The sequence below is a fragment of the Megalops cyprinoides genome, chromosome 25 (genome assembly GCF_013368585.1).
Source record: "Megalops cyprinoides isolate fMegCyp1 chromosome 25, fMegCyp1.pri, whole genome shotgun sequence".
NCBI classification, from domain to species: domain Eukaryota; kingdom Metazoa; phylum Chordata; class Actinopteri; order Elopiformes; family Megalopidae; genus Megalops; species Megalops cyprinoides.
Genome location: NC_050607.1, coordinates 4,686,606 through 4,712,174, shown reverse-complemented (window position 1 = coordinate 4,712,174; position 25,569 = coordinate 4,686,606). Strand labels below are relative to the sequence as shown.

At 44.7% G+C, this 25,569-nt stretch overlaps 2 protein-coding genes across 4 annotated transcripts; both read left to right on the top strand.

Moving 5' to 3' along the window:
* On the top strand, positions 1-21,443 carry nap1l1 (nucleosome assembly protein 1-like 1). 3 transcript variants are annotated; one of them, XM_036520256.1, is made up of 16 exons: positions 1-251; positions 6,383-6,421; positions 8,106-8,194; positions 9,933-10,035; positions 13,123-13,264; positions 14,026-14,118; positions 14,493-14,621; positions 14,904-14,975; positions 15,119-15,258; positions 15,710-15,855; positions 16,330-16,349; positions 16,588-16,710; positions 16,821-16,853; positions 16,972-17,022; positions 17,912-17,946; positions 19,304-21,443. In XM_036520256.1, the coding sequence occupies exons 2-15, from the start codon at positions 6,405-6,407 to the stop codon at positions 17,915-17,917; spliced, it is 1,164 nt and encodes a 387-aa protein (XP_036376149.1). In that variant the 5' UTR covers positions 1-251; positions 6,383-6,404; the 3' UTR covers positions 17,918-17,946; positions 19,304-21,443. The 3 variants fall into 3 exon arrangements, with proteins under 3 accessions (XP_036376149.1, XP_036376147.1, XP_036376148.1); XM_036520254.1 differs by lacking the exon at positions 17,912-17,946; XM_036520255.1 differs by lacking the exon at positions 17,912-17,946 and having other exon boundaries at positions 2-251; positions 14,026-14,106.
* A 1,177-nt stretch (positions 21,444-22,620) lies between these two features.
* On the top strand, positions 22,621-25,272 carry LOC118772103 (pleckstrin homology-like domain family A member 1). Its single transcript, XM_036520364.1, has 2 exons — positions 22,621-23,335; positions 24,205-25,272. The coding sequence occupies exon 1, from the start codon at positions 22,655-22,657 to the stop codon at positions 23,306-23,308; it is 654 nt and encodes a 217-aa protein (XP_036376257.1). The 5' UTR covers positions 22,621-22,654; the 3' UTR covers positions 23,309-23,335; positions 24,205-25,272.
* The last annotated feature ends 297 nt before the right edge of the window (positions 25,273-25,569 follow it).

Sequence of the window (25,569 nt, the reverse complement as noted above, 5' to 3'; positions counted from 1 at the left end):
GTTCACGACGTTATAAGTAATATAGTCTAATATATAGGACACGCGGTAAATTTTCAACGTATTTTGTCCAGGCCCCTCCCACAGACAGGACGTTGCCCTGGTGACTGCCGGGTTACGTGGTGACGCTGGATGTATATGAGCGCGAGCGGCGGGATCTCGTCCCCCTTTTTACCGCCATCAGCGCGGAGTCTTTTCTCTGAACCTCTTTAACTGCGCACGACCAACCGAGCAAAAGCCGCTAGGAGAAAAAGGTAAGCGGAGAACCAAGGGGAGGTAACCCACCCAAACTCAGCCCCGACGAGCGAAATTAATGTCTCCTCTCAAGACGTTGTCGAGGGATGATTTGAGATGACACCGTTCACGGGAAATGACTGAAAAAGAGGGGAAATGTGTAACGTTAGCTAGCGAGCAGGCTAGCCTAGCTAACTCGTCAAAGCCGTGTTAAGTCGGAGATAGCAGCCATTGAGACTGAATCTCCACCATGATGCGTGTTGGTGCTCTGTACTGAAATTATTCCAGCTTGCCAGCTAGACAGCTAGCGCTCCGGCATGGAATATTAAACAGACACAGCTAGCTACCTAAATCTCGACTGAAGGACCGGTTACCTTTATAGGTATGCGTTATTAAAAATCGAAACGCAGATGTGTGACTAGTTAGCTGTCTGCGTATTTCCCCGTAAGTCTTGGCTTGACCTTATTTCTTGTGCAGAGCGGAGGGGACTGACAGAGTGACAACGGAAAGGTGGAGGGTGCTGGCTAAGTTTTTGGCTGCTGGTTTAGCTTATTAGCAAGCTGGCTGTACCGTCACGTTGAATGATAATGGCATGCTATGGCAAGAGGGTAATGGGCGATTAGGGAATTTACCCATTTCATGCTTTAGATGGGTAACTTGCTATTAGTGTTTCTTAGGAGCTTGCTAGATTAAATTAATGTTTGTTGGCTAGACCACATTGCATTTGGAGAATCGCCATCAAGCTAAGGTTATATTGCTATGTAACGTTAGCCAACTGTAATAACTTAGCGTGTCAACTAAGTCGAGACTAACCTTAGGCTAGTTGCGTGATATTTAATGCTGGAAAAGGTGAGTGTGGGAGGCTTGTTAGTAGTTATTATAACTTGCTGGGTAATTTTAGGACGTCAGGATGTGAAATGGCTACTTCACACAAATTCTGGGCAGCAGGCTAGTGAGCTAAACGTGTTTCTTTGCCGGGGGCAGAGCAACACGTGGTAACTGGCGATTAGTGAAAGGATCAGTCGAGCTAGCTAGCTATGGCTAGGCCAAAGCGGTACAGGGGCAAGGGAGTCTCTCAGATCATCTTCATCTGTATAGCTCTTTACATGCTTTAGCTAACACTTCTGATCAAAAGATGTAGTTTCTAGTTAACTAGGCAACTACTACTACTACAAGTTATCGAATTTAAAGTTGCTGCAAATAAGGAATGCAGTTTCTGTTGGAGGATAGCTAGACTAGCTGGCATAGATGTTTTAAAACAGGCGATCAACATGTTACCTGGCACGACCCTATTTTCTTCCGCGGTAGCCCTTTTCAAAGTTTATCAGTGGTATTTTTGGTTGAATTCGCTAACTTCAAACGTAGCTGTAGAAGGAGTAACCTCTTTTTCGGTGTGTAGCTGGCTTGAAAAGTTACTGAGCACACAGGCTGAGCTTTTGCACGAAATGGATTTCTGCTTCATAAGAGAAATTGTTTGACTGACAGGTTTTATTATGTGATGCAAGCCCAGGCCCTGGTTAACGCATTTTTTTCATGGTACTAAAAAGTGCTTTTGTGTCCCAGTGGATTCATTTGCAACCATTGAGTGACCTGTATCCCGGGATGTGGAGAGCATGCTATTGGTATAAAGAAATGATTAAGGTTTCCAGGGGTCACACCGTAGGTTGTTAAATATCAGCTTGTTAAGAGACCGTTAGATTAACGGCTTTCCAGGTGAATCTCCGTCAGGCACCTGCTATGGTGTGCCCTTAGCTGAGGTGACTAGAGAGATGCTATTCTGTCGTGTGTAACAGTTGGCCTCGTCAGTCATGCTCTATTTGCCCCTGTTTTTTGTAGGTCTAGGAGTGGCATCAGTGGAGGGTTAAGGTCATGGAAAAGGAAAGAACATCTATCATGTGTACGTAATTGTGTGCTGGGGGGACATTGATTTTGGTATTTTGTTGCTCTTCAGGGAATCGGGTCAATGTGGAGTGGCTGAACACCAGCTAAGGGGAATTGTGAACCAGTGTCTCTGCCTCCTCTGAAATGCTGACATCTGCTGTTTTCACTGTGCTCTGGTTTCCCCAAACAAAAGTCAAAGCTGTCGTGTGCAAAAAGGGCTGCCCCTTTGACTGTGGCAAAGGTTTATACGGAGTCTGAGCTGTCTGGACTATTTGTTGCCTATCTTTCATGATCCACGTTTACTGAGTCAACCTGACACCATTCCTGTTTCAGAGAAAACCGAACATTCAGAGTACATAAATTTGTCGTTTGCCTGTGGCGTAATCGAGAAGTTGTTGTTAGTAGGTGCTGACATTTTTAGCTCGGTGCATTATGGGAAATTCAGAGTCGAGAGTGAGCACATTGCTTCGCAGTGAGACTGGCTATTTGAGCTAGCTTTGAGTTATGCCTTTTCAGCCAGTGGTGAATTTTAGTACTTTGCACAACATATCTGTGATGTACAAAAAACCCCACTGAAATTCATTCAGACTTGAGGATGAAGCATGTTATGATTAGGCTGACTAGAGCTATGTCTAAAAACAGCCTTTGTGTTTTGTTGCTATGTGTGGACATCTCATCATCAGCCTCCTCTAACAGTTCAAAATGAGTCAGTCTTGTAAACTCACAAAAAGCAATTAGGGCTCCTGCAGCCAATGACGAATACAGAAATGTATTTTATCTATAGGTGCAAGCTCACTGTGAAAGCGTGAATTGGCAAGTGGGAGGAGGAGGTCCACATATCCAAACACTATTGAATGTACCCAGCTGTGTAAAACTTAGAGCTGCAGTTAAATCGATGATGGGGCCTAGCACTGGGCCAGTAGCCCTGTCTGAATTACAGGATTATCTTGTATTCCTAGAACTCGTCTGGCTGTGCCCTGTGCCCAGAAGAGCTGCCCCATTATGGGCCATTAGTAGTGTCCCATTTTGAGGTTGGCATCAGTGGCATGGTGTTGAGTAGATGTGCCATTAGTCTGAACTTTCTGGTTTGCTGAATGGCACCCAGCTGTGGTTTTTACTTTAAGCTGAGCATTGTTGTGTCCTGTCCTTGTGCTGTCCCTACTGAAGCCCATTGTTATCCAGACAATATGTTAGGCATGAGTCAAGAAGGACACGGGTTCAATTCCCATTTGAGAGCTGCCTGACATTGAAATTTCTTAACCTAAATTCCTTCATCCAAGGCTCCAGGCCTGCAGAAGGTTTGAACAGCATGTGCAAAATAATAGGGTATGTAAATCGCCCCGTGGAGGGGTAGTCTGCTTGGAGAAATTGTTCTAAAATCTTGCACTTATTGAAGATTGCATACTCAGTCTGCCTGCCCCTTTACTAGGCACTTTCATGTGAAATGAAATAAAATTCACACCTTGCAGAGATGTGAAAGTTGGCAGTAGAGATGCTGTGTGTGTGTGAGGGTGCAGCAGTCTGAGCACTTAAATATGAGGCACAAAATTAGCAGCTCAGAAAAACAAATCTGTATTATCTATACCAGTGTTTCCCAAACCTCTCCTGGAGGACCACTTGTCCTGCATGTTTTAGATCTCGCCCTGCTCCAACACAGCTGATTCAAATGATCAGCTCGTTATGAACTCCTGAAGCTGCTTAATAACAAACTGATCATTTAAATCAGCTGTGTTGGAGCAGGGAGAGATCCAAAACATGCAGGACAAGTGGTCCTCCAGGAGAGGTTTGGGAAACGCTGATCTATACGTTTGAAGTGGGCTCCACTGCAAGTGAGTCTGCCCTTGAAATTTTTTCTTGCTATACCTTTTTAAATGTCAAAACAGACATTTAAGGCACAAGTACGAGGCTAGCATTTTCTTTCTTGCTTGCCTGGGGAATCAAAGAACATCACCGTCTTACCTTAAGACTTGATTTTTTTCCAGCCGTTTTGCTGAGTAAGAGCATTTGGGTTGCATTCCTTGGCCAACTGAAGGGATAAAATTTTGCAATGACGTGATGGAGTGGGGAAAAAGGAGCATTGGAACAAGGGCTGTTCTTCATTTAAGAGGGGCTTTGCAGTTCTCTTACGCTGCATTTTAAAGGCTTTTTTGGCCATTAATAATTTGTTAAAAGGGTGAACCTATGGGTGGTTGGGAGTTTGTGTTTTGGTGGGTGCATGAATAATGCTTCTCTCTTATAAATGACCAGACTGTACAACAAATGTAAACCCCATATTGGTGATGTCATTGCAGGAAGAAAGTTGCATGGTGACAACTCTAATGCAGTGTGACTGGCAAAATTTGCATGTTATAGAAACCCTGTTAGTTCATCCACTTTGCCATCATGGCCAGATGTCTGACTGAAATATTTCTGCAGTTGTGCAAATTGAATGCGAGACTTTATGGAGGTACAGGATAGTTCTGAGTAACAGAAGTCCAGGGGACGTATTTGGTTGGCGTTACTAAGCATGTGACACACCCTTGTGTCGTGCCACCAGCTTTTTTGTGTGCTTGGTTGAACCACGCCCTTTCCCAGATTGAATTAAGCCTGTACTCTTTTTACCTAAATTGTCAGTTTTAAGTGAGGCCTGCGTGAGAGGACAGTTGTTAGTCAAAATATAGATGTATTCCACGGAAGACTTTTGGAATGCAGTATATTGGTGCCTCTGTAAATCGTAATCCATTGTTTGTGGAAGTAGAAAGCATACCTGCTGGGTGTAGGATGGAAGCAGGTAAAAGGTGTCTGCTGCTTCACATCTTTACCAGAGCTGTGGACATCCCCCACCCTCTTCAGGAAGGGTATATTTGGACCAGGAAATTATCTCCATTGCAAAGCAGAAGCTATAATCAACAGTGTGTTTTTGCTTTTAATGAATATCCCTGTTTTCCCTGCAGTGTATAATTCTTGCATGTGAAAGAAAAGCTCTACTTTGGGGTTTGTAGGTCCTGCTTGTTTGAAATATCTGAATGTAATTGTGTTGCTCTGAAAGGTGTCCATATACTAAAGACATAGAAGTAAAGCTGTCAACAAAAAGGAGATGTATCCAGGGTCAGGTAATGTATAAAACAAGGAAGATGTCTTGAAAAATATGATTGTGAAGGTCTTCTGACAGGAGTTGGAAAACTGGTAGGCCTATGTTTTGAATTTTTATTAGTTATTTTAGCATTTAATGCTTCAAGACTTTGGTGAATGATGAGGAAATCCTCTGCCTGGCTTTATTGCATGGCTTCCCGATTGGATGGGTTTAGGGGCAGGGTGCTGTTAAGCGGCAATTGCTGCAGGCTCGGCGTTGATAGGCGAGTGGGTGAAAGTTGTTTTTCTCCTAGCCTGATAGCACTGCCTGATTGCACCAGTAGCTCCTCCTGTCCCTGGGAAGTCTACCGCCCTAGTGCCCTTCTGCTCTAAGGTGGATAGAAGCATTCTCTAATCCCTCTCACGCCTTCACGTTCCCTGGCAAGTCAGGGGCCAGCCAATAGGATCAGGGTGAAGCTTTGTCTGGCAGCAATGGCCTGGCAGTGCAGTCTGTGCCTGTAGGCTACTGAAGGGCATCGCTACATGACATGGATCTGACGACTGGGTTCCGTTTACAGCAGGCAGATTACTAGATCAGCCAGAGATACGACCAACACCAAAACACTTCGCTCAAGGAGTGTAATCCCACAGTACAGGCACGAAGGGAATCGGGAAGACGTATTAACTGTTCATTTCTGTTGCCTCTCCTAAGAGAATATATTATCAGCATTCTGATAGCATTCTGTTCTCTCTTGTGGAGAGGGAGCTGGGTACAATTGGTCTGTGGCCGTACTGCCCTGCTCAAGCTATTGAAATAATTCATTTTGTAATAAGATTTTATTAATCTGTTCTGTGGCTGCTGTCGCCTACGCTGCTTGAACGTCCACTTACATTGTAATATATGGAACAGAAGCTCTTTACTGTTGAACATAATGGGGTTTGAGTTGTGGCTGCTGATGGCATTATGATTGCCAGGCACATGTAAGGTAGTCTGCTCTGTAAAGGTGAATGATATTTTCCTGGTGTTGGTAATGGTTTGTGTTTACTCAGGGGCTGTGAGAAGTTTTAACTCTTACTTAAAAAAACTTAACTTTAAACTGTAAGCTTAATCACAGCGGTGAAGTGACTTAAGAACATCTGATGACCCTCCCCCCACTATACATAGCTACTGTGGCTGTCTTCCTGTTCTTTAAATGTTCTCCCTCTCCTTTCTCTCTAGGAACTCCCTGGACTGAACCAAGATGGCAGACATTGACAAGTAAGTGTCTGAGTAACTTAAAGTATCTTAAGTGTGTTACCCTGAGTTTGATGTGCTTGGCATTAGTTTGCGCCACTTTAGTTGCACCCACAACTTCAGAAACGTCATTCAGAAACCGCAATGGAATGCTGAGCATTTTTACTTTGATGCATGGAGAATATGTATTTGAGTGTATTTTTAGCCCTCTCGCATTGCATCAAATGCAGCAGGAAAGACACACCAGTCAGACAGATCTCTGCGAATCTGGAACACCTTTAAGGATCGGGACATGGCAGTGACAGTCCACCTTCTGAGTTTCTGCAGCACATGGCTCAACCTTCTCTCTCCTTCCTTTGGCTAACGCGCTGTGGTCTGTCTGCGTTTTCATTGGCTCTCTTCAGCGCGGGTCTCTGGGCCGGTCACGCGTGGCTAACAGCTTCCCATGGTGCGATGGAGTAACTGGGGCCGGAGGCCTGTTTCCTTTCGCGGCGTTCGCATGGTTAATGATCGTGACCCTGCCGGCACCTCTCACTTACTCAGCTGCTGAAGCGGTACTTGGGGAGCAGGGGCTGCAGACAAGTGCTTCCTGGTTGGTTGCTGATTGGTCCGTGAGATTAGATGGACACTCACCCAGTGTTGTGACCAGACAGCATTGGCGTCCCACAGATACGATCTCATGTGTTTGAGGAAGCAGGGCAAGATCTTGGACAAAGCAGACCTTTGACTGGAGTGCTGTCAGATAAGATAGCTGTCATGTGTCCAAGATGGATACAGCAGGGTAGAAGATAAGGAGTAGTGAGATGACACAATCGCATAACGTAAACACCATCTCATGAAGACAGGGCACAGGAACTCATCTGTTGTGTTGTGCCACGATGTTTCACATGTGCATCTGAGACATTCCTGTTTGCAGAAGTGGTTTCAGAAGCTACCAGCACAAGCCAGTAGAGCTGCACAGTCCCCCTGTAAAAGGCTGACCGCTGTGCGCTGAGCTGTTGGGGAAGCGGATGTTTGCGTTTGCCTGGGCTGTTTGAGATGCCACAGCTCTGGTTTCACCCGTTTGGCATGTCTGTTTTGGCAGCTGCTTGCGAGCCCGCGGGCCCCACCAGCCACGCCGGCCCGTGACGCCGCTCGGCGTTTGATTAATGGCCCGTGACGGGCTTCCAGAGCGCCGTCACACCCGGGCGGCGGGGGCCAGCGGCATGCGCTGCAGGGGGAGGTGTCACCACAGAGCACATTGGGGCCTCAGTGACAGCCACGGCATACGGGGTGGTTCCATCTGCTGTGTGTTTGGGAACAGTGATTGGCTGGCCAGAATTTGGAGGGAGTGATCTTAGAATTACGTACAAGCAAGTAACTTCACTCAGAGGAGCAGGGGGGTATTAGTGATTCAGCCATTCCAAACTTGGGCTTCTTTTCCGGGCCTTGGATATGAAGTGAAAGGACAGACATGTGTCTGAACAGCAGGCGTTTGCCTTGAGCATTCGGGGCAGAAAGGTAACATTTTATCATGATGAGTACTGCATTTTCCCTTTTGTAAAACAAAAAAAAAAATCTTGTAAAAAAAAAAAAAAATTTTGTAAAAATCTCATTATTTGCCATCCCAGTTGTCCTTGGCATGTGTGACACACTGTGTTTGGAGTGAGAGGAGAGATCTGATGTGTGAAAAGCTGAATCCTCTGCCCTCTCCTCTTCTTCCTTGCAGTAAAGACCAGACCGAGCTGGACCCGGCAGACATGGAGGACGTGGAGGAGGTGGAAGAGGAAGAGACCGGAGAGGACGTCAACAGCAAAGGTGCGAGCGCCGTAGCAGCCATTTCCCTGGCTAATAAGCGCTGAGGGGGATGTGCGCTGGGCTTCATTACATTACATTACGTTACATTAAGTTACATTACATTACTTTACATTACTTTATTGACATTTAGCAGATCTTATCCAGAGCAACAGTTACAGATTTTTGCAATGTTGTCCATTTATACAGCTGGATTTTTACTGAGGCAATTGTGGGTTAAGTGCCTTGCCCAAGGGTACAGCAGGGAATCAAACCGGCATCATTTCGGTTACGAGTCCTGCTCCTTAACCACTATGCTACACTGCTGCTTCAACAGCGGTCTTAATGGATTCTTGTTTAGAGAGAGAGGGTCCTGATTGGATGTTGTCTGCACAGTCCTCCTGGATCCCTTTTGTGGTTGGTCCATGTGAAACGGGAGGTGAAGCCATTGTGTGCTGTGTGAAAGGGTGGGAGATGGGTAAGGGAAAAGGGACATGCTGTCTGAGTTTGTCAGGGATAAACCCCAGCGCTATCAGTGCGGAGCGTGGAAATGCCTCTCCATTCCCCAGAGAGAGATCGCCGTCGATCTGCTGGGATGTAAGCCATGTCAACAACAGCACTTGCTGGGAGTGCCCGTGCAAAATGCATTGCTTTGTAAGTGTAAACCATTTTGTTTAGTTGGCCATAATTGCTACCCAGTAGAAACCAAGAGTTCATTAAATGTTAATGCCCTTTTAGACAAGTATGATTACTTTATTTAATGTGCAAAACCTAATCTTTCCCAGCCTCCTCCTATTTAATTTTTGCTTAATGTCTCAGCTTGAACCGTCCTACATCAGGCAAATCTGCACTCTTAATTTTCTCTTCTACAGCTGATTGATGTTGCAACAACGTTCTGTTATTTATAAGATCAGTTGTTCTGTCGAGTTATTTTCTCAGCTCTCTGTTGTCTGAATTAAGCAGCAGTATTTCTGATGTTTGCCTGTCTATTTTTAGGCTGGTTTGGAGGGGTAGGTTGTGAGCTGAGACTGTTTTGTTGTCCCTGAGATACATGTCCTGTTCCCTGACAGCGGGCCGTCTCGCTGATGGATGAAGGGCCAGCTTTGGCCTCATCTGCAAAGATGCAATGCTGTATGGAGGGAAGTGGCTGTTGAGGGTCTGCCTGTGTGCATGGGTGCGTGTGCGGGACATGCCAGTTTCGAATGTAGGGGGCGGCTCCATCAGAATGCCTTTTTTCCCTCCTGTCCCCCTCCGCTGCCCAAAGCGCCACTCAGAATTGTCGCTCAGCGGAGAGAACAGCGAGTCCGTCTCCCTCTCCTCCCCGGAAAAAAACTTCCGCTCAATCAAAGATGCATCGAGCGATGTGCCAGTACTCTGGAAATGTTAGATTATGTAGCACCACTTAAATTGTTGAGCTGTCTTTCCAGCTCTCCGTCTCACAGCTATATCTTTGTTTTGCCAATAGTTGGCTGAGATGGATTTCCTGGCCTCCATGTTAAATGTTAGTAGAATGTCTGTGGAAGTCTGTTTTTTCTGTCTCTGGGTTTGAACCTGTTGTAAACCCTCAAGCACCTATTTGCACTTTAGGTTGAAGGCCTGTATCTTTTTCTTTGTTTGATTTTTGTGGGTATCCCAAGTTGAAAGGATTCGTGTTCTGAACTTGGATAAGTTGTCTGTATTCCTTCCTTTGAGTTTGATCCTGTAGAATGTGGAGTGTATCTGGGATTGATTAAGATGCCTGGTTCTTCTACTCTGCCCTCAGCTCGTCAGCTCACAGTCCAGATGATGCAGAACCCACAGATCCTGGCAGCACTGCAGGAGCGGCTGGATGGCCTGGTGGGGTCGCCGTCAGGCTACATGGAGAGGTACGGTACCACTGTTTCTCTGCAGAGCAGCTGCTGGTCAACACTGCTTGCTCGTTTGACAGGAACCATATGTATGTGCCCATTGTGAGTGAGTGGTACCTGAGGTTCCAGAAACTGGAAATGCTGATGTTGATTTTTACAATATTTCGGCAAGCATTCCTACACTATTTCTCCAGCCAGCCATGTATCAAATGAGCCAGCATTGTCCAAGAAACATTTCCAGCAGACCAGAAATCTTTGCTTCATTAGTTGGCAGCCGTTTCAGCTCTGTGTATTTTAGGGCTGACTGAGACAGTCCTGACTCTTTGGACCGGACACATTACACAATGTTCACAGGAGCGCATATAGCATGAGAGCGCACATTCAGAATAATTCTCTTGAACACAAACTTGAACCAAGTTGGGCCAAAATTATGACATTCGTGTAAGGCATCAGCTTCATGTCGTCCTCAGCTGGTCTTCTGAAAGCCTGAACCGCAAACAGGTAAATGCATCTCAGGCGGCATGTTGAAGGCCAGGCCAGTAGGTTTGGAGTACATTTTAACTAGCTGTGGACTTCACCTCCCATTACGATCTCAGTTAAGCATTGCACAAGGTTTTACAGTTAACTTTACAGGGGTTAATTATATTTGCCCTGGCGTAGTGTCTTTAGCCGTACGGTGGTGACGTGTGCCTCAGGGTTTTAACCCATACTGAGATCTTAGGCTGAGGACCTGAACTGCTGTTGAGTACTCCAGCCTCCTGGTGAACTTGCATGGTGTTTCCCCTCCTGTTCCCTCCCCTTGTGAGAAGCTCCCCTCTGAAAGATGAAGCTTTGCCCAACGGAGGAAAGACTGTACAACCAAGATTAAACCCATAAACCTGTATAAACAGGTCATCATTTCTCTCCTGCGCTGGAGGGTTCCAGCCCCCGTAAAAGTGTTGGCAGCTCCTCCGTCGCTGCGTCTCTTCCTATCCCTACTCAGAGCGTGTGCCGCAGGGATCGGAAACTGTGCCCTGAGTTATAGGTCCAGCAGCAGGGCTCTCTGCCGTGGCGTGATTTGGGGAGGACCTCGGGAACAGATTAATTGCGTCAGCAGGGCAATCGAGCATCCGGTTGTAATGGCAGCGCTGTGGGTGCCCTTATTGCAGCTCGTTAATCAGCCCCTCCAGAGGGCGAGCGGCCCTGCTGAGCCCCACCACGTTTATCAGCCGCCACCCGGCAGGGACTCTGGGGCCACACCCTCCCCATGCTCCAGAGAGGTGCCCCCCGGCATGGTGCAGTCTCACCTGCCTGACCGATCACAATGGGACTGAAGAGTGGTCGTCTTCCCATCCATGTCCTGCTCAGGGTCATGCTGGCAGCAGGAGGGGTGGGGGGGGTTCGATTTCAGGGGGTGGGGGAGTTTAGCAGTAAAGCAAATATTGGTGGCGCTTCATTAACAGAACACTCAGGATTGAACAAATGTACCACTTAAAAAAGGAGCGGTGTGGGTGGAGGTGATGCATAAATAGCCCCGTTCTGGAATACCAGTTGTGTCTGCCGAACTTTCGTCTGGGTGCTGACACCCCCTCAGTATGTCATTCAGTAGCACGGGGTGAGTAGGTGTGGTAGGTGAGGCCTGCTAATGGTGTGGGACCCTAAAACGAGGTTCTGAGGAAGATGGCTGATGGAGTCCCGGAGGTCCGGGATCGGGCTTGCCTCAGGAACTGGGGCCGCAGCAGCCGGCCGCTTCCCTTCCCCTCGCCCTGTGTCCCTCTGTACCCAGCTCACAGTGACAGCGCCAAGACAGCAGCTGCTCGGGGTGTCACAACATCCTCTCATCAAAGGGCCTTTGTCAGCTGCCACGTCAGCCAGCGCCACCACTGTCCCCTTAAAGGGCTCCAAAAAAAACGAGGAAACCCAGGGAAAGTGTGTGACTGGCCACACAGCGTTTATCTGCCTGATGTGTCTGTGTGTGTGGTGTGCCGGTTGATTTTTACCCTGTTTTTCAGCAGTGCTGAGGATGACTTTCAGACTGCAGGCATCGATCCGTGGCCCTAATGGCCATTTATATGTAGCATAAATGTCAGATCTTTCAGAGAACAGTGCCTGATGTTTGTTTTTTTTTTTTTTTGTTTTTTTCCCAGTTGTAAAGTGCAGGGCTAGACATACTTTTATGGTCAGGCCTCTGGAGAATCTTACATTTGTGCTTGCTTACATGCTCAGTTGTTAGTTCAGCTTTGATTTTTAATTTTTCCAGGAATATTTTTTCAATGAAATGCAGAATGTTCGCTTATCCAAAGTATGATGAGAAATGCATTTGCATTGTAAATTAAGTTGTGCTATAGTGTCCTGGTAAAAAAAATTTTTTTGTTTTTTTTTTTTGGAAAAGTTAGAAAATGAGGATATTCCTTGATTGAACATTATTATTAAAACAGTTGGATTTTTTTCTTTTGTGTAAATACTTTTTAAGTGACATAAGATGTTTGTTCCCCAACCCTTTGCCCCTTTGATAGACTGAACGTAGTGGAGACACATCAGATACGAAGGGAGGGCAGGGCTGTTTGTAGGGGTTCTAGCAGGTACGGAAGTACCAGTCAATCATGATCAAAAAGTGCTCAAATTGACAACAATTGGGAAAATTGCATTCTCAGATTAGAAGAGCAGATTTTAAGAATGAGATTGAACACTTGGACGCTGCTGTATGTTAAGTCTTACAGGAAAAATATGCCCCAATGTACAGTACCAGTCAAAAGTTTGGGCACACCTACTCATAGAAGAGTATTTATTTTTACTATTTTCCAAGTTGTACAATAAGAGTAGACATCAAAACTATGAAATGACACAAATGGAATGGACCAAAAAAGTGGTAAACGAATCAAGCCTTATATTTTAGATTCTTGAAAGCAGCCAAAAATATTTTTCAAAAAACATTTTTTGGAAAGATATTCGTATATAGACCTCAACTTCATTATCTTAATCAGGTGTGTCCAGACTTTTGACTGGTACTGTAGATTAACAGAATCCCTCTAGTGCAGATTAACAGAATCGTTTTGCATTTTTTTATATCTGTGCTGCAGCGTATGGGGAATTTGGTCATATTGTTGTGATTGTCTGTCTCTCCAGTTTACCCAAGGTAGTCAAGAGACGTGTCAACGCTCTCAAGAACCTCCAAGTGAAGTGTGCCCACATCGAAGCCAAGTTTTATGAAGAAGTCCACGAGCTGGAGAGAAAGTACGCTGCTCTTTATCAGCCCCTCTTCGATAAGGTGAGGACACCTGAGACTTCAGTGTAACTTAAAAACTGCATCTTGAAATGTCGGTGTACTCTCCGCTCCCCTGTGGCGTTTTCAGCTCTGACCTTTCGGGTTTTTAATTTTCAGTCTCACAAAATGTGCGTCTGCCTCGCTCTGTGGGACGAGTTGAAAGACAAGCTGGTGACCTTCTGACTCTATTATGTCTGCCTGCTTTCCAGTTGTTTTTTTTTTTTTTTTTTTTTTTGGGCACCGACAGTGGTCTCGTCATTAGCTCCTGTTTGGTCTTGGGGAGCTTGGGGAAGATTGTACAAAAACATCCCTAACAATAGCCTTGAGCGAATTCCAGGAATCCAGAACCACCACAGAAATCCTGAGAGCCAAGCGGTCAGCTGGGCGCGGAAGCAGATACCAGCCAGACTGCTCTGTCTTAGGGAAATAATGCGCCTCATTGCATTTATCATTTGTCCAGTTTAGTTTTTGCACTTGTTAGATAAGAAGGCATCCCTCTCAGCTTGGCAGTCCGCATTATGGTGACAGATTGCTACAATGTCTCTGTAGCCTGTCTTGTCCCACTAGTACTTGTATATGTTGTGCAAAAAAAAAACTGGCAATAAGCTCTTACTGATAAACACAGATCATATTTCACTTTCTGAAGCAGACAATACCTTGTTGCCCCTTTTGTGACCTGCTTCGAGGTATTTGAAATGGTTACGTGTTTGCTTGGTCAGTAGGGTTTATTACGGTGGCCTTACCTCCTTCGTTCTCCACCCTAGCGGAGTGAAATCATCAAAGCTGTGTACGAGCCTACCGACGAGGAGTGTGAGTGGAAGGCGGATGAGGAGGAAGAGCTGACAGTAAGTAAGCAGGTACAGGTGACTCCCATACCTGCATGCTTTTTATCCTGGTGGGCTGGGGTTTCCAACATCAGAATGTCAGTAATATGGCTTTTCATTAGGGTAGTCTGTTATTTTAAGCAGTACTGGTGTCTTAATTTTTGAGTAAGGATTAGATTTTACTGTCAGACTTTTGGGTCATGCAAAAATGAAATTTAAGCTGTCCTGCAGAATTGCAAATTAAAATTGAGAGACCTTTGAGAGGTCAGTCTTGTAGGTTCCTTGCTACTAGTTTTAATTGTTAATGTCATTCCGAATTCAGTTAAACATGATTGAGTTGGTGAGGTTGCATGAAGCCACACAAGATGACATCAGTAACTGATTTTTTTGTCCCTGCCTGTTTTTAGGAGGAGATGAAAGAGAAGGCCAAGTTGGAGGAGGAGAAGAAGGACGAGGAGAAGGAAGACCCCAAAGGAATCCCCGAGTTCTGGCTGACCGTGTTCAAGAACGTCGACCTCCTCAGCGACATGTTACAGGTACACCGATGCAAGCCACACAGCGCAAGTGTCCACAAGAAAAATCATTATGAAAGAAGCTTATTGCTGCCACCTACTGGTGCTGCAAGCCTGTTTGGACATCTGGCTCCGAAGTTTGTGGAGTCAGTTACTGGCTCGTCACAAGTGGTACAACTCGAATAGGGGGTTTAAATTTAGCAGGAAATTGATTGGTTTGTGACACCAACAGAGCCCTGCAACACTCAAGAACTGCACCGCGGAACATGAAATATTTTATATAATATGAAATTTTGTTTCTTCCAGGAACACGATGAACCTATTCTCAAGCACTTACAAGACATCAAAGTTAAATTTTCAGATCCAGGCCAGCCAATGGTAAGCTTGGAGGAGTGCTTCTTTCTCTCCCTTAGCTCAGCTGTATGTTCATCTTGTCAGGCTAAACGGCCGGTGCTTTGATCAGGCCGTGCTGCTTCAGATTCCCTCCCCCTGACACCTGCTCGTTTCTTTTCCCTCTGTAGAGTTTCACATTAGAATTGTACTTCGAACCCAACGACTTCTTCACAAATCAAGTGCTGACAAAAACCTACAAGATGAGGTCAGAGCCGGACGAGAGTGACCCCTTCTCCTTCGACGGGCCAGAGATCATGGGCTGCACAGGGTAGGTACTGAACTGTATACTCGTGTCCTCTCCAAACTAGTGAGCTGATCCACTTCACTCGTGATGTGTACTGTGTGAATGGGCAGCCACCTGTCTACAAGGGAATATGGTCTTTGCCTGGTCAAAGTCTTTGAGTTCAGGGATGTGCCAATTCTCAGCAATTACTTCATCATAGTACTGTTTAGTGGGCAAATGCTCTTGTCCAGAGCCAAATACATACCAGGGCCATCATGGGAAGCTACATAGCGCATGCATATAAGAGAACAAGGTCCTGGGTAGAGAAAGGCATACAGTAACATACATGCTCTTTTTGATAAGCTGGACAAAATGGCAGAAGCATCATCCAACCAATCAGACACATTTGTGTTTTATTTTTTTTGATAGATGTAAGGTAACATTTTGACAGCTTAGACTGCCCCAATTCTACAGCTGCTCCTCTCTCCTCCCCCAGGTGTCAGATTGACTGGACGAAGGGAAAGAACGTCACGTTGAAAACCATCAAGAAGAAGCAGAAACACAAGGGGCGGGGTACGGTCAGGACCGTCACCAAAACGGTCCCCAACGACTCCTTCTTCAACTTCTTCAGCCCGCCTGAAGGTGAGAACCAATTGCGTCACGGCTTCTGGCAAAGAAGTCAAAGTGAAGCCGTCAAAGCGGACTGAATCGGCAGCAAGATTTAATGATTCAATATTGTGCTGTCTGTCTGTCAGTGAATCCCTGTGTGGGTGTACATATGCATTCATATTTGTGTTCAGGATGTACATTATTTAAAAATCTGTAACCCGTTTCAAACTTTAACCAAATATTCTGTTTAAAATGCAGTAGTCTCAAGTAAATGTAGCTGTGACTTAAAAATCTGGCATGCGCAGCATGTGGGATGATTAGCTGTCTGCAAAAGCATGCATTTAATAAGCTCCTTTGTTCAAATGCAAAAAAAATAGGAATACAAAAATTACCAAACCCCTCCACATGGTGGAGCTTTCACTTCCTTTAGTGTATTTGTGCTGATAGATTCTCAGTGTTCAAAATTAAAGGCTAATTATTTGCATGTTGTTTTTTTTTCTCCCTCAGTCCCTGAAAGTGGAGAGTTGGTAAGTAAAATCTTTTACTGTCTCAGTCTTCACACTGAAATCCTCACTGTCACTATGCATGTGGTTTTGTGTGTCCGGTGAGCCCTTTACTGTGAAGCCTCCAAACATGAGCTGATGCTAACCTCCCTGTTCTTGGACCGTACACTACCTATGTGTTGTTTGTGGAGGTGAAGGTGCGTTTGCCATGATTGGGATGTTCATTGCCGTAGCCATGACGACTGTGTTTTGGACATTGCAGGACGAGGACTCTGAGGCTGTCCTTGCCGCTGACTTCGAGATCGGCCACTTCCTCCGTGAGCGCATCGTGCCCAGGGCAGTATTGTACTTCACAGGCGAGGCCATCGAAGACGACGACGATGACGTGAGTGACCTCAAACCAGCTCCCCTCGAGGCGGTGTGACATGTTTTGTCTTTGAGGCGGATAGCCCTTGTGGTAACCATAGCAATAACGTCACTCATCTTCTATTTCAGTACGATGAAGAGGGGGAGGAGGCTGATGACGAGGTAAGGGCCTTCATCGGTGAGCTTTACCGCGGCTGATAACCAGTAAAAGCACTGGAGCTCTCTCATTTGAAAGGAAACCATTCATGCAGTTAAGTTCCTTTTCCCTCTGTGTTTTTAGGAGGGCGAAGAGGAAGCCGATGAGGAGAACGACCCAGACTATGAACCTAAGGTGGGAGATCGCCCTCCAGATCAGGAAAAACGACAGCCATAGCCCTACTTTAGCACACTTTCAGTCAAGAAATTTCAACATACAGAATACATACTGTCTAAATGCATGTCATTAACACCATTTTCTTTTTTTTTCTTTTTTTTCTTTTTTTCTTACACATTATGGGGAGGGTATAAATTTGTAAGCTACTTCAGATTTGCTTGATTAGTTCTGAACAGGGGCATTTTATCGCTCAGAAATGTACACCGCGGCATCAGAGCTAGTGTTCAGCCTCGGCATAACATGCACTCTCACATGTATTAGAATGCCCCCATGCTGCTTGCTGCACTTCTGTCCTGGTTTGTGAGAACAGGGGCTATGGTAATGAGGACAGGGTTTTTCTGGGTTTTTCTTAAAGCTCACAAAGTCATGCTGACTTAGCAGCTTGTGTGAAGAAATGTTTGATACATTATTCAAGTAATGTCACACATTTATTTTGGCTCAGCTTTGTAGACATATGGGGCTGGGGGATTTTTTTTTTTTCCCGCAGTGGAATGCTTTGAAAACATGCTTAATTTGCATGTCCTTTTGATTTGCTAAATTTGCAAGAAGGTATGCATGCAAATTAGTTGTAGATCCTCTAAATCCTATTGGAAAACTACATTTCTGGAGGGTGTGGAACTAAACTTCAGTTCCATATGCATTAATACTGTTTGTATATTGCATATTTTTCTGGCAGTCTAGTCTTGGGTTTTATTAATACATACTTAATTCCCTGCTTTGTGTTTACTGTATTTGAGCCTCTCTGAATTCTGTCTTCTGCTTAAATGCTTTTTTTTTTATTTATTAATGCTCTCATCTTCAGTCACTTGCCACTTTATCAGCTACTCTTTAAATTTCTCCTCACTAGGTGTAAATGGTGTCAATAGAAATAACCCTATCCTGGTAGGTACAGCCTGTGAATCCTCAGCCTAATGCTTCCATGTTTTTTTAGTTCCCTCCCAAGTCATCCTCATCCCTTCCTTGCTTAATTTTTAAATAACATAGCTTTTAACTAACGTGTGCTTGGCACCTGCCTTTTTGTATTTCTTCTGTATGTTGAAGCTAGCACAGTTAGTAAATGACTCTGATCTTTACCCTCTACTCCAAATCGTTGTTAAGCTCAGGAAAACTGTAACCATATTTTGGTGTGTATCTATTGACGATGCAAAGTGAAACTGAGTCAGTGGGTGCCCCTGGACGTCATTTTCAGTTTGTGTCTCCGTTTCCTAACGGAGGGGGGCGGGGTCGAGATGTGCCCCGCATCCTCCGTGGGTATCCTGGAAGGAATCTTTCATTTCCTGCCTGTCACATTCAGACACTCGGCACCACGTTTCAACTTCCACTGACGACATCTCGTACAAAAAAAATGATTTTTAAAATAATATATCAATAATACTGATATTGGAAAAAGTCAGTAGTTGTGCAAATTTTGTTACAAGGTGTTTTTTTTCTGTGTTTGTTTCATTGCCTTCCAGAATAACCACATGTGACCCCTGCCCCTCCCCTTCCCTCCTGTTGTACTGCCACCCCATGCCATAATAAAATACCCCTTTTTGTGTGTGTGTGTGTGTGTGTGTGCAGTTCGGATGTGTGGAGTGTGGAGTGTGGTGGTCTTTGTTTTGGGGGTTTTTTTTTTTTTGTTTTTTTTTTTTTTTTGTACATTGCTGCTCAAAAGTCTCTGGTGGCGAAAGTCTGTTACAACGGCTCAGACACCTCCCCTTCGTAGGAAATTGCCTGAGACCGCTGGCTCTGTAACTGTCAGAGCCTTTTTAGCTGAGGTGGTAGGAAGTAGGTCACGGGAATCTGCCCAGGATCACTCCGTGATAGTAAAGCCTAGGAAAAGTGTTTGGTTGGACGTGCCGAGCGTTTGCAGTTCTGCCTTGCTCCATTCCCTGAGTGTGTGCTTTGGTACGTCCAGCTAAACACTTTATTTTTCCAGGGTTTGCTCGCAACATACCTTTCGACTCACCATTTTGCAGGAAGCATGATTGTTTCCGCAGATGCAAGTTTACATGGTGGTCGTCAGGTAAAGATGAATGGAAATGTCAGAGCACAGCCTTTTGAGTGAGCATGTGATGGTGTACCTCAGAGAAAAGGTTTAATTTCTACTATTGGGAAAAGGCCAGAAGTATAAAGAGGACATTGTTGGGCAGACAATGTGTGTGCTGTCAGCTGGTACAGAGACCGTGGCAATAAGGACTCTTTCTCTCCCTCTCTCTCTCGTCCCTCCCTCCCTCCCTCCCTCCCTTTCCTCTCACAGAAGGACGCAAATCCACCAGCGGAGTGCAAACAGCAGTGAAACCCGCGTCTGGCCTTGAGGAACGTGCACTGTATCGGCTTCTGAAACAAAACATAGTTACTTACAGCCTTATAATGTTTTGTAATTTTTTTCTTGGTAGGAATGAGGAAAAAAAAAATTTCAACAATTTTTTTTTTTTGTTTGTTTTTGTTACAAACCTCATGATATATACTGGGGGCCAGCTCCACACCCTGGCTTGTCCCGCATAGTATTTTACTAGACTTTATCTACCCCTCTTCTGTACAAATAGTTAGAATGCAGTAAGTCCGTCTGGGGGGGAAAAAAAGCATGACCTTGTTTCTTCACGGCTAAATAGTCTGGGTTCTTGTGAAGTCTTTTGTTGTATTGCTCTTAGACAACAGCTGTGGGAAGACTGATTTAGGGCAACGGGGGTGGGGAAAAAAAGAGACCGTACGTGTTCTAATTGACATTCTCTCCGGTAATTACCAATCTGTCTCCGGTTCTGGTAGTCCAAGGATCTCATTGGGTCTGCTTGAAATAGCTGTGCCTTTGTCACTTCGTGAAAGAAAAGCAGTGTTGCAGAGATGTGCTCCACAGCGCCTCCCACTGGCCTGAAACGGTCCGCCTTTAACACCCTAGGCAGAAACCCCATCCGTTGGCCTAACCACCTGCTACACGTGCACTTCCTGCTTGTCCTTATGGTAATTATTAAAATGAGTTTGGCTAAAATCAGCTGTCTCCAACCAGCGCGTTAGCTATACTGTACCATTGGAGTATTTTCTGAAGTGCGTTACGCTCTTTTGTGAATCGGCCTATACATTCCAGTATTCCAGTTGGGTGGGACGTTTTGAGCAGGGGTGTGCATCTCCTGTCACTTGATGTTCAAATGTTCCGTGTTCTCCCCTAGACTGAATATTTGGGTAATCAAATGCCGCTACCCCCTCCCCACTCTTCTTTCTGCGTTAAATGACTTGCATCAGAGATTGGCATTCATTTGCATTTTGAAAGGAAAGTTCATATCAGTGAGTTATACTTCATGCACGGTTCTTAGGCTGTCCTACAGAAATATAAGAAAGGAATATTGACTTTTGTAACTTTTTTTTGTATTTGAATATTGATTTTTGATACCAATCTCATGGTTGAAGGTTCCAATAATCAGAGTTCAGAGGTTTTTTTTATTTTATTTTTTTTTAATTTATGGAAGCCTGTTAATCTCTTGTTGAATTTAGGTAAAGTAACATGCAAAGCTGCTAAAATGTAAACTTCGCTCACTTCTCAGCAGGACTTTAGGCTTTAATTTAGGGTGCGTGAATATTTTTTTTTCAAGCACTTGGCTTATGTTGAGATGAATCCCTTTCATTCCAGATCTTTTTGTCATGAGTAGTTAAGGAGGATGGTTAGGGGGGGCACAAGTACTTTTAATTTGTAAGGCTCTTTAGAATACCGTTTCACTGGAAATGTCCATTCTGTAGCTCTTTGTACAACTGGTGGGGATGGAGTTGTTCTCTTGTGTGAACGGTTCAATATGGGTTGCAGCACTTTCCGGGATTAAATCACAGGATGGAGGTTTACAGTTGAAGGGAACAGAACTGTGTTTGATGTACTGCACTCGTTGTCTTTGCTAAGCACCTCCAGACTGGTCCTGGTCGCTCTGTCAAGTCCTTAAAACCAAGTTATTTCCCTTTGCTCCTGCAACTTACCTGAATAAAATGTTTTGCTTTGGGAAAGACTGTCTGATTTTATGGAGGGGGTAGTGCTGAACAGATAACCAAAAACTAGCCAAATCCAGCTGTGAGTTGGCCCATGGGCGAGGCCCTTTGAGGCCCTGCTAAATCGTATTTAGCGCTTTCATCTCCCCATGAATGCAGCCTTGTAAACGCTGTAGCCACATCCTGACGGTTCCAATGAAACTTGCATAGAAAAGGGGTGTTTTTAGAGACCCAAAACTACATTTTGTGCCCAGGGTTTGGAGTGGGTGGGGGGTCACGAACGAGTCCCAGCGGAGCAAGCTCGAGCAATACAGGACCCCCCTCGCTGCCCGTCTGAACCTCCGAGTCCCGAACTCGCGCGAGTGTAAAGCCATAGTCACGCGCCCGCAGCCGTAGTGGTGAATCTCGATAATGCCTACAGAACGCGTTCACTGGGGGGGGGGGGGGGGATGATGATGACGTCGGACTGTTGAAATAAAACTGGATTCTGTCTGGGGTCCTAACGAGCAGCTGTTGTCAAAGCAAAATGCTATGCTACAAAATACTAATGTACTCAATAATTGTACGTGTATGTATATTCATGAATAAATTGGTTAAACGTGCACCTGTGTCTGTGGGTTTTGTCAAATGTATCGGACAATGTTATGCAGGCATGTGTGGTAAACCATTTAATATGGTCCAGTTTGGTTCGACGCCCACGCAGTGTACAGCTGTCATATTGACGCATGTTGGAGACTTCATTTGGTTTGTCTGTAGAACGTGTGGTTTGTGAACACTGTACAACTGGTCACGTTGTGTGACACTTTAAAGCAGTTTCTAACCATACGGTAGTGCCTATGGCATATTGTGTACTTTTACGCAAGTGCTTATTGTTCGAGAGTTACCTGAAACTTTATCCAGAATGTAAGTTTATACTGTTCAATCGCTGTACACTGAATATACTTCTATACGTACATAAATGCATGTACAGACGTGAAGGAAATGATTAGTCATTTCTTTTTACCTGTATGTATGTGTGCTGTATGTATGTCAAACGTGCCCCTATACTTGCAACGACTCGCTCAGCCACTAGAAGGCAGATTCTGTCTTTCAGTCATAAGAAAACTGCTTTAAATAGAAATGATGGCAATGTATCGCGTACGGTAAGGCCGTTTATTGGCGACTTTAAATGTTGATGTTATCGAAATGCAAATACGACACTCTCTTATTGTTGGTGTTGTGGTGCTACACCGTTTTTAAAATATATATATATATATATATATAGTTGTTGAAAATCGTTGAACATTTGTTTCCTTCGTACGTTTTCATTTAAATGTGTTGAAATGTTTAGCTTTGACACATCTGACGCTACCTTACTTCTGTATAGTTAAAATATTAATGCCATAAATTGCACAATTTATATAGATGGTACAGAGTCTTCCTACAGAATGTCCCGGTCCGTCATACGTGGAGAAAGGGGATTTGTGCGCTCACTGCTATATTGGAAGTGAGTTTTGATTTCAAATGGGATATCGTCTCTCGTTTGACATTGACACTTCGTACGTGTTAGCTACGAAGACTGCAATCCGAGTCCTCTCCCTGCTGGATGTCATTCAGGGGGCGGTGCGCAAGAGTAGCTGGAGGAAAACCCCCGTCACACTGGATGAGAGAATCAGTCAGTTTCTCTCCCAGCTGCAGACGGGATCCCTGCTGGAGGCGGAAGACATTTTTACATATAGCCAACATCAGGCGCCGATGCGTGCGTTCCCCTCTCGTTTTTAGAAGCCACGGTATTTTCTCTAAATTGCCACGAGAGATCGGACGTTTTGTCAGGATGCTGGAGAGCGGCGTCAAGGTGCTAAAAGAGGGACTTCTGGAGAAGCGGAGCGACGGCTTGCTGCAGCTATGGAAAAAGAAACATTGCGTTCTCACCGAAGAAGGGCTCCTGCTTCACCCCCCGAAACAGCACGACCATCTGCACCAGCATCACCATCATCACCACCACCACCACCACCACCAGCATGCCGGCGAGCTCGGTAAAGTGAAAGAACTCCATTTCGCCAGCATGAAGACCGTGGACTGCGTCGAGAGGAAGGGCAAGTACGTCTACTTCACGGTGGTCATGTCGGAAGGCAAGGAGATTGATTTCAGGTGCCCACAGGACGAGGGCTGGAACGCCGAGATAACTTTGCAGATGGTCCAGTATAAGAACAGGCAGGCTATCCTCGCGGTGAAGTCCACGAGACAGAAACAGCAGCTCCTCGTGGTGCAGCTCCCGGGACACAAAATGATCAGGAACGCGCAAAATGTGGCGTGAAGCGCGGCTGGACGCTCCACACCTGCGGTAAGCCAGCGGTTAGAGGTGCCTTTCTGACTGCAGACCAGAAATAGTTGAAACAGCCGATCGCTTGAATGGTGAATATTTATTAGAGGTTTACATGCTAGCGTTCCGAATCGCATTTTGAAAAATCCCCGTCCACAAACCCTTGATATATAATGTTAATACACTGATTGTTATAGTACGCGCAACGTTAAAACTTACGAAATAGGTACAATCTACTTGTCCTTTCCAGTAATCTCTTATGGAAGAGTCACAATAAAACGTGAAGGTAAAATATGACGAAAATATTGAATGCTTAAAATTTTACAGTTGATTTATGTTGTAGAATATGATTTCAGCGTGCCTGTTAAAAGTTTTTCATAAGGGATGTCTACTGTTCATGGGACTGCAGATAGCAATCTAAACCTCTTTGACAAGGACAATTTTTAACTTTGAAATTTGAAGAAAGTCTTTTAAATCACTCAATACTCAGTGTAGCAAATTAGATGTGAAGAAATTTACGTCAAGACGTAAATATTAATGTAACAGTGTTATAATACACTGATTTCAAAACCAAGTGACATTCTGAAATTAAATTTCGATCTTGTCACATATATAGGATAATCTGTCCCCTTCACTTTGTGTGAGTTTGGTCCATGAGTAAGATACACGTCATAATTAACTTCAAACCACCTGCATCTGCAAAATTAAAAACTTCTCTTCGCAGTGGATGTATTACACTAGCACGGTATTGCGTAGACCTGAAGGTATGGGTTAATCCAATAACTCCAAACCACAGGCAATTATAGGACCAATGCATGGAAGCATTGTAAATACATGGAAGCATGTAACTACTGCGTCATCTGAATCCGCTGAATTTACTGTATCCACAGGTAAACTGGACACTTGACGGACGGATCAAAGACTCCGTGGTTCTGGAACCCCCCTTTCCGAGCTAACGAAAGGATGTCACGTCACAGAAACGCTTCGATATCTTGATGATCCTGTGAACATCATTCACGTCCAAGAAGACTGTGTGTCTTTGTAGACTTTGCCACGAACAAAATCCAGATCAAAATGCTCTCAGCAAGGAAGAAAATCGATGTATTATAACTTGTTGCCCTGTGGTATTTCTTTTATTTATTGGTTGTATATAGCGGTATGTTTCTTAAATTTGACATTAATGAATGTGAGATCGTTGTTGGTTGTGTAAAACAAAATGTGATTCCAGTACAGACATAGGGAGGATATCGCTGTACAACTCACATTTTTATAATACGTTATGTGCTTTCGCTAATCGCTATTTGGCACAAACCAATAGGTATAGGAAAGCTTTTTCGTCTGAAGGAAATACATATTCCCTCTCCTTGTCACAGTTCTTTTTGTGGGAACTTTTTTGGCGTTTAACATGAAGCTACCTGTTTTCTCATTGAAGTGAACCAAAGACCCCAAAGCCCGTAGCTACTTATGTTCTTGTTAAAATGCCATTTAATAATTAAATTACTGTCGTTTTTGTCATTGGAACCTTTTCGCAGATGCTAGATCCATGCAAACCCTGATCTGATTTGTGTCTGGTAGTTTCGCTAGATGTGTGTGTTTATCAGTAACAGTACAAATAACTTGCCTCTTCATGCAAGATGTGCTGCGTCGGCGCTGCATCAGTGTCGGTCATTTCCAGTGCAAGGCGCGCGCTTGGCCGGTCAACTACAGCTGCTGCGGCTGGTGCACCGCCTGACAGGTTCACATCAAGCAGTGTTGTCATTTCATTTACGCAGTAACTGTTGTGACTTTTTTTTACCCATATGCTGTACAACAGTATTGCTTGGTTCTTATTTGACATGAGAGCTATTTTCATACTTCTTAAATATACATTCCACTTCAAACAAACGCTGCGTCCTGTTCTTTTTCCCACTGAAGGGAGAGCGAAAAAAAACTAAACGGCCACAAATAGTCCATTTAAAAGCGAAAAGATTTGCCATATGAAGCACTGGCTCCATTGTACTATGTCATTACAGATGCGGTATTTTTATTTTAATGTTTCCTGTGATGCGTAAAATGTGGTTGATGCATCTTTCCTCCGCCTCTACAGCTGCATTACAGTGCTGCGCGCGCTCTCTTGGGTTCCGATTCACTGACGCGTCACGCACGGAGTGAAAACGGCACATAGGTATCACCGCCATCACCTGGCAGAAAACCGAAACTGCACGTTTGCAATATGAACAAAAAGCATATTGAAATTCAATACTCACCTTATAAGG

Coding starts and splice junctions, on each gene's coding strand:
- nap1l1 (XM_036520254.1), top strand. Junction 14,976..15,118: donor CAGATCCAGGCCAGCCAATG/GTAAGCTTGGAG, acceptor TTCCCTCTGTAG/AGTTTCACATTAGAATTGTA. Junction 16,350..16,587: donor TCCCTGAAAGTGGAGAGTTG/GTAAGTAAAATC, acceptor TGGACATTGCAG/GACGAGGACTCTGAGGCTGT.
- LOC118772103 (XM_036520364.1), top strand. CDS start 22,655: ATGAGAGAATCAGTCAGTTTCTCTCCCAGCTGCAGACGGGATCCCTGC.